Source organism: Impatiens glandulifera, chromosome 9 (assembly GCF_907164915.1).
Source record: "Impatiens glandulifera chromosome 9, dImpGla2.1, whole genome shotgun sequence".
In the NCBI taxonomy this organism is placed as follows: Eukaryota; Viridiplantae; Streptophyta; class Magnoliopsida; order Ericales; family Balsaminaceae; genus Impatiens; species Impatiens glandulifera.
Window position 1 is genome coordinate 10,896,445 of NC_061870.1, and position 13,855 is coordinate 10,910,299.

General features: G+C 33.4%; 1 protein-coding gene across 1 annotated transcript; it reads right to left on the reverse strand.

The window, feature by feature from the left end:
• Positions 1–6,680: 6,680 nt before the first annotated feature.
• Positions 6,681–12,129, reverse strand: LOC124915534 (carbamoyl-phosphate synthase small chain, chloroplastic-like). The gene is made up of 11 exons (XM_047456267.1): positions 12,019–12,129; positions 11,828–11,984; positions 11,582–11,714; positions 10,920–11,008; positions 10,788–10,848; positions 10,569–10,636; positions 10,321–10,449; positions 9,862–9,971; positions 8,299–8,646; positions 7,002–7,167; positions 6,681–6,922 (listed from the first exon to the last, which is right to left on the reverse strand). The coding sequence occupies exons 2-11, from the start codon at positions 11,970–11,972 to the stop codon at positions 6,873–6,875; spliced, it is 1,299 nt and encodes a 432-aa protein (XP_047312223.1). The 5' UTR covers positions 11,973–11,984; positions 12,019–12,129; the 3' UTR covers positions 6,681–6,872.
• Positions 12,130–13,855: the final 1,726 nt, after the last annotated feature.

Below are 13,855 nucleotides of genomic sequence, written 5' to 3' on the forward strand. Positions count from 1 at the left end.
CTATGAAGATTAAATCCATAGGTGATGCTTCTTATTTTGTAACCTTCATAGACGATTCATCTAGGAAGGTTTGGGCCTATGCTATAAAGTCCAAGGATGAAGTTGCAGGAAGGTTCGAGGTCTTTCACAAGCTAGTTGAAAAAGAGACAGACAGGAAACTGATGAGGGTGCGACCATATAATGGGGGGAGAGTACATAGGCTCATTTGATAATTATTACAAAGAGCATGGTATTTGACAAAAACAGACTGTGCCCAAGACTCCACAACAAAATGGAGGGACATAGAGGATGAACAAAATAATGTTAGAACACATGAGGAGTATAATCTCCCATCCTAGGTTAGCTAAGCATTTCTGGACTGAAGCTATGAGCACTACAGTGTATGTGATCAATCGTTCTCCTTCCAAGGCATTGAATAATAAGTTTGCAGAATGAAAATCTTCCCCAAATACGAACACATTCTCATATTCAATCAAGAATCGTGTCGGAATCAAGACCGTCGGCACAATCGGAACGTTCGGCATGTTCGGCAAAGTTGCTCGGTCGCATGATTTAGTTGATTTGATAGTCGGTTACGGGAAATGTGGTCAGAGTAAAGATCATTGGCACGTCTGACACGTTCTGTATGATAGGTACGTTTGACACGTTCAACACATCGGGAAAAATCGTCTAAGGTTTGAATAAGGTCGTTTTAAGATTGTTGTTCTGACTTTGATCCCCTGTTATGAAGTCTTATTAGAATATGGGTAAAAGGAAAAACAATAAGGCTAAAGAAGTGCATGAATTTATTCTTAAAGGAATCAAAGCCAAAGAAGTGTAGGTCTTTGTTTCTAAAGGAGTCAAAGAAACTATAGAGAAGGAAATGAACAAAATAGCTAAAGAAGTTATTAACGAAAAAGTTCAGGAAATCAGCAAAGACCCAATTGCTGCCCAAAAGCTTTTGGAAAATAATGCATGGATCAAGGAGAAGAAAGAAGGAGTTTGGATGATAGGGTATAATCAAATGGCCAATTTATTTGGACTAAAAAACCAAATCACCAAACTCTTGATGCATGCTAAAAAAGGAGAGATTATACTTAGCAAGGAGAAAATACCAACATATGTTTGTCTTAGCATGTCCCTCAATGAAACAACATGGATTGTTAACACATGTTCCTCATTCTATATTACTCCATACAAAGGTTATTTTCAATCTACAAAGCTGGTGATCATGGTGATGTTTGCATGGGTAACAGTGGTGTGTCCAAGATAGTTGGTCTTGGTGATGTTAGAATTGAGACAAACATATGTTGTTTTTGACATTGAGAGATATAAGACATGTTCATGGTTTGAGAATGAATTTGATTTTTGTAGGTAAACTTGTTGATGGAGGCTACCGTAATGTTTTTAGTGGTGGAGCATGAAAGCTAAGAAAAGGTTCCTTGATTGTTGCACGAGGTAAGAAATATTGTTCCTTATACAAGACAAATTTGAAAATTGTCTAAGATGTAGCGTATTCTGCCATGATAGAGTCATCCTGTGAGTTGTGGCACAAGAGACTAGGTCATATTAGTGAAAAAGGTTGAATGTTTTAATCAAGAGAAATGAGTTACCGAATCTCAAGGATACTCATCTTGAAAGTTGTGAGCATTATTTGAAGGGTAAGCAGAACAGAGTCTCTTTCAGTAAGTCGAAGATGGAATTGAAAAACAATTTTCTTGAGTTGGTCCATATAGATGTCTTTGGTCCTATGAAGATTAAATCCATAGGTGATGCTTCTTATTTTGTAACCTTCATAGACGATGCATCTAGGAAGGTTTGGGCCTATGCTATAAAGTCCAAGGATGAAGTTGCAGGAAGGTTCGAGGTCTTTCACAAGCTAGTTGAAAAAGAGACAGACAGGAAACTGATGAGGGTGCGGCCATATAATGGGGGAGAGTACATAGGCTCATTTGATAATTATTACAAAGAGCATGGTATTTGACAGAAACAGACTGTGCCCAAGACTCCACAACAAAATGGAGGGACATAGAGGATGAACAAAATAATGTTAGAACAGATGAGGAGTATGATCTCCCATCCTAGGTTAACTAAGCATTTCTGGACTGAAGCTATGAGCACTACAGTGTATGTGATCAATCGTTCTCCTTCCAAGTCATTGAATAATAAGTTTGCAGAATGAAAATCTTCCCAAATACGAACACATTCTCATATTCAATCAAGAATCGTGTCGGAATCAAGACCGTCGGCACAATCGGAACGTTCGGCATGTTCGGCAAAGTTGCTCGGTCGCATGATTTAGTTGATTTGATAGTCGGTTAAGGGAAATGTGGTCAGAGTAAAGATCATTGGCACGTCTGACACGTTCTGTATGATATGTACGTTTGACACGTTCGACACATCGGGAAAAATCGTCTAAGGTTTGAATAAGGTCGTTTTAATATTGTTGTTCTGACTTTGATCCCCTGTTATGAAGTCTTATTAGAATATGGGTAAAAGGAAAAACAATAAGGCTAAAGAAGTGCATGAATTTATTCTTAAAGGAATCAAAGCCAAAGAAGTGTAGGTCTTTGTTTCTAAAGGAGTCAAAGAAACTATAGAGAAGGAAATGAACAAAATAGCTGAAGAAGTTATTAACGAAAAAGTGCAGGAAATCAGCAAAGACCCAATTGCTGCCCAAAAGCTTTTGGAAAATAATGCATGGATCAAGGAGAAGAAAGAAGGAGTTTGGATGATAGGGTATAATCAAATGGCCAATTTATTTGGACTAAAAAACCAAATCACCAAACTCTTGATGCATGTTAAAAAAGGAGAGATTATACATAGCAAGGAGAAAATACCAACATATGTTTGTTTTAGCATGTCTCTCAATGAAACAACATGGATTGTTAACACATGTGCCTCATTTATATTACTCCATACAAAGGTTATTTTCAATCTACAAAGCTGGTGATCATGGTGATGTTTGCATTGGTAACAGTGGTGTGTCCAAGATAGTTGGTCTTGGTGATGTTAGAATTTAGACAAATATATGTTGTTTTTGACATTGAGAGATATAAGACATGTTCATGGTTTGAGAATAAATTTGATTTTTGTAGGTAAACTTGATGATGGAGGCTACCGTAATGTTTTTAGTGGTGGAGCATGAAAGCTAAGAAAGGGTTCCTTGATTGTTGCACGAGGTAAGAAATGTTGTTCCTTATACAAGACAAATTTGAAAATTATCTATGATGTAGCGTATTCTGTCATGATAGAGTCATCCCGTGAGTTGTGGCACAAGAGACTAGGTCATATTAGTGAAAAAGGTTGAATGTTTTAATCAAGAGAAATGAGTTACCGAATCTCAAGGATACTCATCTTGAAAGTTGTGAGCATTATTTGGAGGGTATGTAGAACAAAGTCTCTTTCAGTAAGTCGAAGATGGAATTGAAAAACAATTTTCTTGAGTTGGTCCATATAGATGTCTATGGTCCTATGAAGATTAAATCTATAGGTGATGCTTCTTATTTTGTAACCTTGATAGACGATGCATCTAGGAAGGTTTGGGCCTATGCTATAAAGTCCAAGGATGGAGTTGCAGGAAGGTTCGAGGTTTTTCACAAGCTAGTTGAAAAAGAGACAGACAGGAAACTGATGAGGGTGCGGTCAGATAATGGGGGGAGAGTACATAAGCTCATTTGATAATTATTACAAAGAGCATGGTATTTGACAGAAACAGACTGTGCCCAAGACTCCACAACAAAATGGAGGGACATAGAGGATGAACAAAATAATGTTAGAACAAATGAGGAGTATGATCTCCCATCCTAGGTTAGCTAAGCATTTCTGGACTAAAGCTATGAGCACTACAGTGTATGTGATCAATCGTTCTCCCTCCAAGGCATTGAATAATAAGGTTGCAGAATGAAAATCTTCCCCAAATACGAACACATTCTCATATTCAATCAAGAATCGTATCGGAATCAAGACCGTCGGCACAATCGGAACGTTCGGCATGTTCGGCAAAGTTGCTCGGTCGCATGATTTAGTTGATTTGATAGTCGGTTACGGGAAATGTGGTCAGAGTAAAGATCATTGGCACGTCTTACACGTTCTGTATGATAGGTACGTTTGACACGTTCGACACATCGGGAAAAATCGTCTAAGGTTTGAATAAGGTCGTTTTAAGATTGTTGTTCTCACTTTGATCCCCTGTTATGAAGTCTTATTAGAATATGGGTAAAAGGAATAACAATAAGGCTAAAGAAGTGCATGAATTTATTCTTAAAGGAATCAAAGCCAAAGAAGTGTAGGTCTTTGTTTCTAAAGGAGTCAAGGAAACTATAGAGAAGGAAATGAACAAAATAGCTGAAGAAGTTATTAACAAAAAAGTGCAGGAAATCAGCAAAGACCCAATTGCTGCCCAAAAGCTTTTGGAAAATAATGCATGGATCAAGGAGAAGAAAGAAGGAGTTTGGATGATAGGGTATAATTAAATGGCCAATTTATTTGGACTAAAAAACCAAATCACCAAACTCCTGATGCATGCTAAAAAAGGAGAGATTATACTTAGCAAGGAGAAAATTCAAAGCACAACAGTCCAGCTTAGCATTCACTATCTCCAAGATTGGAATTATTCAAAAATGATGAATATGAAGTGATAGTAAAATGGTCTATTGCAAAAATGAGGGAGTTAATGAATGCTCCTATATTGAATACCTATACTATCATAAATAATTATACATAGAAAATCAATGAAGTTTGGAAAAACAACATTGAGAAAAAGGCTAAAGATCATGCATACAAAGGAAAATCTACTTGGGCAATGTACAGACAAAAGTGGAGGTACTGAATTCTCCTTTTGAATTTAAATTTCCTATTGTAGTAGAAGAAAATTGTGTTAGGGAATGGGAAAATATAGTGGTGGGAAACTACATATGAAAGAATAGAGTTTCCTTTATAGTCACCAAATAGGCACTTATGAAGCAATGAGAGGAAAAATGATTGAAGAAAATTTCAGCAAATGTACATGATCTCTACTTTCTGAAATTTAAGAAGGGATCAAATCTATATGAAATTCTTAAAAATGGGAATACATATATTGGATCCAACTGCATAAAGTTGGAAAGATGATCTAAAGATTTGAACTTATTAAGCAAGCCTAAGGAAATATATGGTTCAAACTTTGGAATATCTCTGCACACATGTATAATATAGAAGCTCTTAGTCATTTTGTAGGTTTATTGAGTACACCATTATAAATGAACCCAATTACTAAAGGAGGAGAGCACATATCATTTGCTAAAATTAGCATTGATGTGCATCCTAGAAGCACACTACCGAATAGTATGACAATGAAACATGCAAGCCCAAATTGTGATTTGGCTAAAGAAGAAGATTAAAAAATTAATAAAGGCAGAAAGTAAAGATGTAGGAAAATGAAACAGAGGTTAAAGATCAGGAAACAGAAGATACAAATTTTTTTGTACAAGACGAAAGTAGTACGAAGAAGGTGGAACATCAACTTAATCATGTTGAAGACATAGTTAAAAATTCTCAATCAAATCAAGTTGAAGTGGTTGCTAAGAGGAAGATATTTAGGTTAATCAAGAGAAAGAAACTTAATCTTTAATATAATAACAATTAATATACCAATAATAAATAATATATATACCCAACTCTGAAATTAACTCCACATTTGTAACTATATATATATATATATATATTTTAAATTCTAACTCACTGGTACTTTTTTTCAGAATCGATCACTCTAGACCAATCATTTCATTACTAGGAACTTTTAAGTTTTATTATCTTGATCTTACACAAAAGTCGTATTCCATATCTTACCATCTACGCCAATGGCATAAGTGGACGGCTCATTGAGTAGCTAGGTTCAACAAAGTTTGTTTCTCACGTTGTCTATGATGTTTTATTGCTTGTAATGTCTTTTTTTTATTTTTTCTTTCTTTCTTTCTTATTTCCTTTGTTAGTTGGCGTCAGTGTAACATCTCCTTTTTTATATAATGTCTATGTTTTAGAAGAAAAAAACTCTTAGAGCATGTACCAGCCAGCTTGGTACGTAGTTTTTGTACTACGGAATGAAAAAGAGAATGAAAGAACAAAAGATTGTTCATTAAAGGTAAGGTGGAACAATTACTTCAAGATATTTCTATTCTAATTTAATTAATTAAGAGGAAGCAAAACCGTCATGTTCATAATTCTTCATCTTCTTGTTACTACTCTTGTTCTCTTTCATTATTTTTTTTCCCAAAGTTTATGGGATTTCAATTGTCAAGACATAATCTTTAATTGCACATAATATCAGATGAAATTCAATCTAATTAATTTTTTTAGATGATTCAACTAATCAAATTAATCGTGAAATATCACACCAAATAATAAAAACTCGTAAAAAAAAAAAAACAATATAGTTCAAATTATAACATTATTTCTCCTAAGATATATTCATTACCAACTCAGACAACTGTCACCATCAAACATGATCACAGATATTATCATCTAAGAGTACATAAAACTTTAATTACCACACAAGAGGCTAGAAAAACGGGTGAGTTGGGAAACACAAGTTCAATATATTATTATAATAGTAAAACAAAAATTATAGTAGTGGTAATATGTGAGCTGAACACCAATATTGTCATTGGAAATTTAGATGTGTTTCCTTTTTTGAATTGGATTGGGGCAAATACTGAAAATAAATAAATTTTATATTTATTGCCCAAAACCTTACCATAATTTGGCCCACAACAGAGAGGCTGCTTCTACAGTTTTTATCCAATCCCATACCGAATAACAAAACCAAAAACAAAAACAAAAACAAAAATTGAATTCAACAACATAACTCTTTTCTAAAGTTTTCATCCATGTTTTTCCAGCACTTTTAACCCAGATCATACATCGCTCTTCTCTCTTTCCATCAGCTGTATGAATTCAGCAAAAACTGCCAAAAAAAACAACAAAATAATAACAAATATTCAATATCATGTCACAAATTTAGCGACAGTAAAAGAATATTTTACCATAATCAGAATCATGGGGTCCTGGAGATGCTTCAGGATGGTACTGAAGTGACATAAGCTTTAGCTTAGGAGAGGCAAGACCAGCACAACTTCCATCGTTGAGATTCACATGTGTCACCTCCACACCTTCCGGAAGTGATGAGGGGTCCACTGCATAGTTATGGTTCTGTCCACAAAAACACTCGTTAATTTATAATTGTGAAAACTCAAATGGATCTAGATACCGAAACAATAAGTGTTTCCAAATGGGAAATGTAACACTAACAAGTTTAAAAGCCATGCATGTCCATCTTTAGTTGTTGTTTTACTAAGCACATTAACCACAACATACAATAATAATGTTGTTGAATCCAAATACAAAAACATAAATAAAATTTTGAACTTGTTTCTAACTTAGATTAGAAAGATATTGCCTATGAGAGGATATTGTTCAGGTCATGTTGAAATTTTATAGCAATTCAATCAATAAGAAAAGGCAATAATGTTGTTGAATCCAAATACGAAAACATAAATAAAATTTTGATTTTTTTCTGACTTGGATTAGAAAGATATTGCCTTTGAGAGGATATTGTTCAGGTCATGTTGAGATTTTATAACAATTCAACCAATTAAAAAAAAGGCAATAATGCAAGAATATTCTATTCCAATGGCACCACATTTCAGAATCTAGAAAAGATTAATAGCTCAATCAATCATATGATAAGAAAAATAACGAAATTAAAAAATGATCTTGTTTTTTTAATACAAAAATATATTTTAGTAATTAAATCCAAATCACAAACACCTACTTTTTCATCAAACAAGATTTTGATTTCATAACCTTCTAATAACCCCACCTACATCAAAAAAGCTCTAAAAGAGGAATTTACAGGAATTTATCTCCCTTTACTTGAATGATCAGTTTCATAACCGTAATTTGTGATAGTTGTTGCGACAGTTATTGACTAAGTGGAGATGGATGTTGTTAGGTGTAATTGTTTGTAATGAGCATCTTGTGGGAATGATGCTAGTCGGGATTCATTCTTAGGTGTCAAGTTTTTTTTTTGGAAACCAGAGCTTTACCTATAGGAGTCTAGCACAGAATCACACTGCAATGATCATCCACTTTAATGAAGGTGTTGCAATATCTGAAGTTTAAATTCTTCTAGGTAAGTAAAAATTGTCTTTATGTTATTATTTCCTCCAATATTTTGGGTTTTCATATAAGATGCAACTGTTAGAACTATTGCTATTATGTGTCATTTAAATGACATAAACAAACAAAATCCGAATGGTAATTTTCTAAACTTAAAGTTACCTGGGCACTGATCTCGACACATCCACTTTGAAGATTACGTACAGGATGATTTCCACCGTGGTGACCGAACTTCATCTTGTAGGTCTTACCACCCAAAGCCTGACCAAGCAACTGATGGCCCATGCATATTCCGAAAACAGGAACTTTTCCAACGATTTCTTTGACTGTTTGTACAGCATAGGGAACTGCAGATGGGTCTCCTGGGCCATTGCTAAATAGAACTCCATCAGGTTTCATCTTCAGGGTCTCGACAGCTGACCATGTTGAAGGAACTACAGTAATGTTGCAGCCATATGAAGCTAACCTCCTAAGTATGTTGTGCTTGATTCCAAAATCATAAGCAATAACCTATACTCAAAAAGAGAACCGCAATTGTCATGGAATGGTTCAATTTAGAACTTCATTTGCAGGAAAAAAAGCTGTTACAGTTCAATCACTAATACAGAAAAAAAATTCCAGAATTGTTAAATATTTTTGTTAGGAAGAGGGAATTGGATGGAATATTAGGCAATAGTTAACACAACTTATCCGTTAATCTAAATAATCACCTTATTTGAATTAAGTTCATTTGATAATTGTTATTTAAATAACTTTATTGTTTAGGTTTAACTCAAATTAAGCTACAAATCTGGTTGATATCTGTAACCTATGAATGATTTAACTCAGTAATATTATAAAATCTAACAAAAGACAACTTTAACCTTTAAAAATTAATCAAATTATGTTACTATAAAGATAAAATAATGTTTAAGTACTTTCCGGCATTAGTTCCACATTTTATGAAACCAAGTTAGAGATCAAGTACTTACAATTCTGTTTTCAACATTAACTACTTAATTTTCAGTTTTATTCAGCACTTCTTGAGTGTTCGGGTACAGAAAGACTCTTTTTAGTTCGAAACATTGTTCACAATGGAGGGAGTAAAGGAATGTTTTGAGCGTGAAGAGCTTCTGTGATTTGTTAACAAAGGCGCAGTGAGATGAGTTTCAATAGGACACTTTGGAACCCAATTATTCCGGTTAGGATAACTCCTTTCTTTCTGGTCTTGTTTATCATAAAGCTATCAATGAGGAGAAAATGTTCCAAATGAAGGAATGTTAAATGAAAAATATGTCATCTATGCCAGAAACAAGAAGACGATGATTTGCATATGTCTTTTGTGTCGGTTTTTAAGGGGTGTTAGGAAGATAGAAGCACCAACCATTCAAAGACTTTCTTCAAAACATGTTTTTCGTTCTCAAATACAAAGGGAAAGAAGATTTCAAGGGGCAGATTTTTTATATACTTTATGACACATCTGTCTGTAAAGAATGACTTTAATGGCATGGAAAAAAGATGTGCTTGTGGTTGGTGAAGGGCACAAAGGAGATCAATCAATACATAGTGGTGAAATCTTTTTAAGTTTTTTGCATTATATTAGATCAAGCCTGTCTGCTTCAAATCTATGTGATGTGTTCAATATTTTTATTTCTTAATCTATATTAGCTTGTTCTTTTGAAATGGCACACAGAGATTATTAACTTTAACAGAAAAAAAGAAAGAAGCTAAAACAGAAAAACTAACATGGAAGGTTTTTCCATCTCTCCCGATAGAGTTGAAGTCCCACTCATTATCAGTTTTGTCTTTCCATTCATAAGGAGTCCGACAGGAAACATCACTTATTAAATCAACACCTGAAGAAAACAGCCAAGAATATCATCACCATAAAAACTTCAGCCTTGTTTGATGAAGGCCTATTTGGATTTAATCCAAACAACCCCTTATCCCATCATTTCTCAAACCATCAACCAAAATATCAAATTACCCTTACTTTATTCTTTATAACATTTAGAAAAATATTAATACAAAATTTTATTCATTTATCAAAATAATTCACTTTTGCATCAAACAAGGTTCTTTTCAAAAAACAAAATTGGTTTGTTTATAAAGAGACTACAGGAAACAAGCTCTTAATCTTCTATGATCATGAAACATAATGGAGACATCTTTACTAACATTTTGATTAAGAAATAAAATCCTTACCTACTATATTCCAATTCTGAGACATCTCCAAAAGTTGTTCATCCGATTTATCATTTTCAGTGCTTAACACGCCTATAAGACTTCCATCTTGTCTCAGTCTACGTGTTATGGCACGTGTATCAACGTCATCTTTTGAACATCAGCAGCCACCCCATAAATAGAGATATTCAGCAGCCATAAAAATTTTAAAACTATTTGACTCGACAAACTGTCAAAGCATATAGAAGGCTTAAAAATTGACTACTTACAAATTCCCATAATGTTCCTCTCAGCCAAGTAATCACCTAGAGGTTTCGTACATCTCCAGTTTGAAGTACTGAAAAATCATTTTTTTTTATGTTAATTGATTTTAACTATAACAAGATTATAATATGTGACAATTTTATATTGGAATGGACATTAGGATGAACATTAATTATGAAAGGATGTAATAATATATATATATATATATATATACATATAAATACCTGATACTTAAACTTCTTATTACTAAACCTCCAAGGAAGCACTTGCTCGACTCTTCATCATCTGCGACGTCATGGTTTACAATTAGATTAACAGTTTATATCTAAATGATTTAAGAAATCAATATTGCTCACCAAAATTAATGCCAGTGTTTCCGATATGTGGATTTGTCATCAACACAAACTGTCCATTATAGCTTGGGTCTGTAAGTATTTCTTGATATCTGCAACAAATCAATCAAAACGGGAAGGTGATGAACTGTCGTAACGACAAAACTTATTTTGTCAAAAGGAGAATACATCAAAGTTGGATTAGTTAAGAAAAAACAGTATAATCGGGTATTTTGTGTATTGTCCAATATGCCCCTTTGAATTGTAGGTGAAAACACATAAGTGGATGATTTGAAAATTAAAAAAAAAAATAGAAGAGTATTCTAGTAGTTTAATCGATTATTTGTATGATAAAGTGATTGATGATGGGATAAGGCTTCATCAAACCAGCCCTGAGTTTCAAAGATAATTTGCAAAAAAAAGCATGGATCAACCAATAGAAGATCATAAGCAAAGAAGATGAAATGATTTGTTCAAGAGAAGTCTCAATTGTAGCTACTGTATGTTGATTCTTCCAAAACCTTAATACCGGAAAATTCCACTATCCAGAAAAATATATTACTCAGTTAACAGAATTCCTCAACTCCAAGAAAAATAACTAAGTTAAATGAAACAAAGTTAACCATTAAAAATCAATGAGTTAAGTAAGTGCTAGAAAACAAAGACAGTGAAGGCAGAGTTTATACCCAGTTAAGGAAGTATTGAATACTACTTCACCAACTTGGGTTCCTTTAGCACCAAAAGACTTGGCCTTCCAGACTGAACCATCTTCAAGAACAAGCCTCGCATCAGCCGTCTTCCATGGCTTTTCAGCCAACCCTACGGAGACCAATTCATAAACTCTCATCATTTAACTTACTTAGGCAATATTAGTCATGCAATTGGGAAAAGAAGGCATTTTTAGAAATGGGTCTGAGAAAATGGAGTGTTACCAAGAGCTGAAGCGGCGTCCATGGGGAGAGAAGGAGAAGAAGAGCATCTGATTGTAAATACCCGGGCGTTCCTTGAGGTGAAAATGGAAGCACGTTTAGGTAGGACAAAGCTTGTGAGAGAGAGATCCATTGATGCCGCGGCCATTACTTCTCTATGGGGGGTTTGCAGTTACAGTGGCCACTGATGAATGTAGTACTAGTACAAGGGACTTCCGGCACAGCCGCCGGCAAATAGATTTTATGAATCAGAGTAGTAGTAGTACAAGCACACAGCTAGCTGGTGCAGCCCTAGGTGCGCCAAGGCACTCTTGGAATTTATATATATAAATATAGAATTATTTGAAAATTGAAATATTATTTCTTTGAAAAAAAATTTAAAAAAAAATTTATATTTTAGATCATAATTTATTATTATTTTAACAGATTATTTATTTTTTAATTTTGGACCACTAGTATGATATATAAATTTATTATTTAATTTCTAACTTATTTAATATAAAATTAATATATATTATTCTTAATTTTTTTATTTTTAATAGATATAGTTAAATATATTTGTTTTAATGGTCCTATAGATAATAAAATGTGAATATTCCAATGATAACTCAAGATAATAAAATTTTATTTAAAAATCAAAATTGGTCATTCTACCTATAAATGTCTTAATATAGGAGAGTATGGGATGAATATATGTTAAAAATGAAATTATCGTAGTAAAAGAAATTATATAATAAAAAAATTTCTCTCTTAAAAAAATCATATATATATCAAATAGTTCATATAAGATATCATGTTCGATTTTATTATAAAAATAACATAAGGCCTTTTTCGGTTGGGGTTATTTAAATAACTCAACCCACTCAAACATCTTTTCATTGCCCTTCTTGTCAATCACATCACTTAATTCATTACTCAAAATACTAAAATACCTTTTTATTTTAAATTACTATTTATTATTTTATTATTATATATCAATATCCTTTAAGTAATTTTATTAAAAATATTCTCATCTCCTCAAAATCATCATCAATCATTACTCATTTCCCCTTCTAGGTTATTACAATAACCCCAATCCGAACAAGGCCTAATAAAAAGATGACAATGGCATGTCACATGTCTAATCCATTTATATTTATTTATTATATGAAACCGACCATCATTATTTTAAAGTTTTGAGTTATTTAAGTTTTGGGTTATTTAAATAACTCAAAATCACAAATTTGAAATACAAAGAGGTTGGAATCTCATTAAAACCACATTCATTCCGATTTATGAAGTGAAATATTTGTTTACAGTATTTGAAGGCAATTTGACAAAGAGAAATTAATAAGGAGTGAATACTCAAAGGGAAATTTGATAAAATAATTCTGATGAAAAGGTTATTTCCAAAAATAATAGGAGAGTAACTTTACAAAATTGATCTTTTGCCTCTAGCAAAAGACAGGCAAAAGACCAATATATACCCTGGCAAAAATCTCATTATACTCCCCTTTCTCTCTTCTTCTCCCTCAGCGCACAACGACGCAACGAGGGGACCGCAACGAGTCGTCCAAGCAAACGTCTACTTCTTCTACTTCCCCTCCCGACGTCTTCTATCCCCCATCCGCCAAACTGTAGCACCCGACGACTCCATCACGATAAATTTAGCTGAACGATAACATCTTACGCAAATGCATCTTGCGCCTGCGCAAACTATATATTTAGCGTCCACGCAAAATATGATAGAAATAAAATGATATATTAAAATATGTAGGAAAGTAGTTGTAATTATTCGTGTCTATCATACAAGCGATCAAATCGAACCCTGATCACTTGTATAACAAGCGAGAATAAATATCACTACACTATAACTACTTTACTAATATATTTTAATCTATAATTTTATTTCTATCATACTTTGTATTTTGCGTAATGCGATCCCAATTGATAACACTCAATATACTCAAACTGATAACTTAATACCCTCGATATCAAACTGATAACACTCAATTCTCATTTGCGTTTGTTGAAGATGCAGTTTGATGGAGT

What these genes read in the sequence shown, in the direction of transcription:
- LOC124915534 (XM_047456267.1), bottom strand. Translation starts at nt 11,972, where the DNA reads ATGGCCGCGGCATCAATGGATCTCTCTCTCACAAGCTTTGTCCTACCT. An exon ending in TTCAATACTTCCTTAACTGG is followed by an intron (nt 11,009 to 11,581) that starts GTATAAACTCTG and finishes GATTTGTTGCAG; the next exon opens with ATATCAAGAAATACTTACAG. An exon ending in ACCCCATGATTCTGATTATG is followed by an intron (nt 6,923 to 7,001) that starts GTAAAATATTCT and finishes TTTTTTTGGCAG; the next exon opens with TTTTTGCTGAATTCATACAG.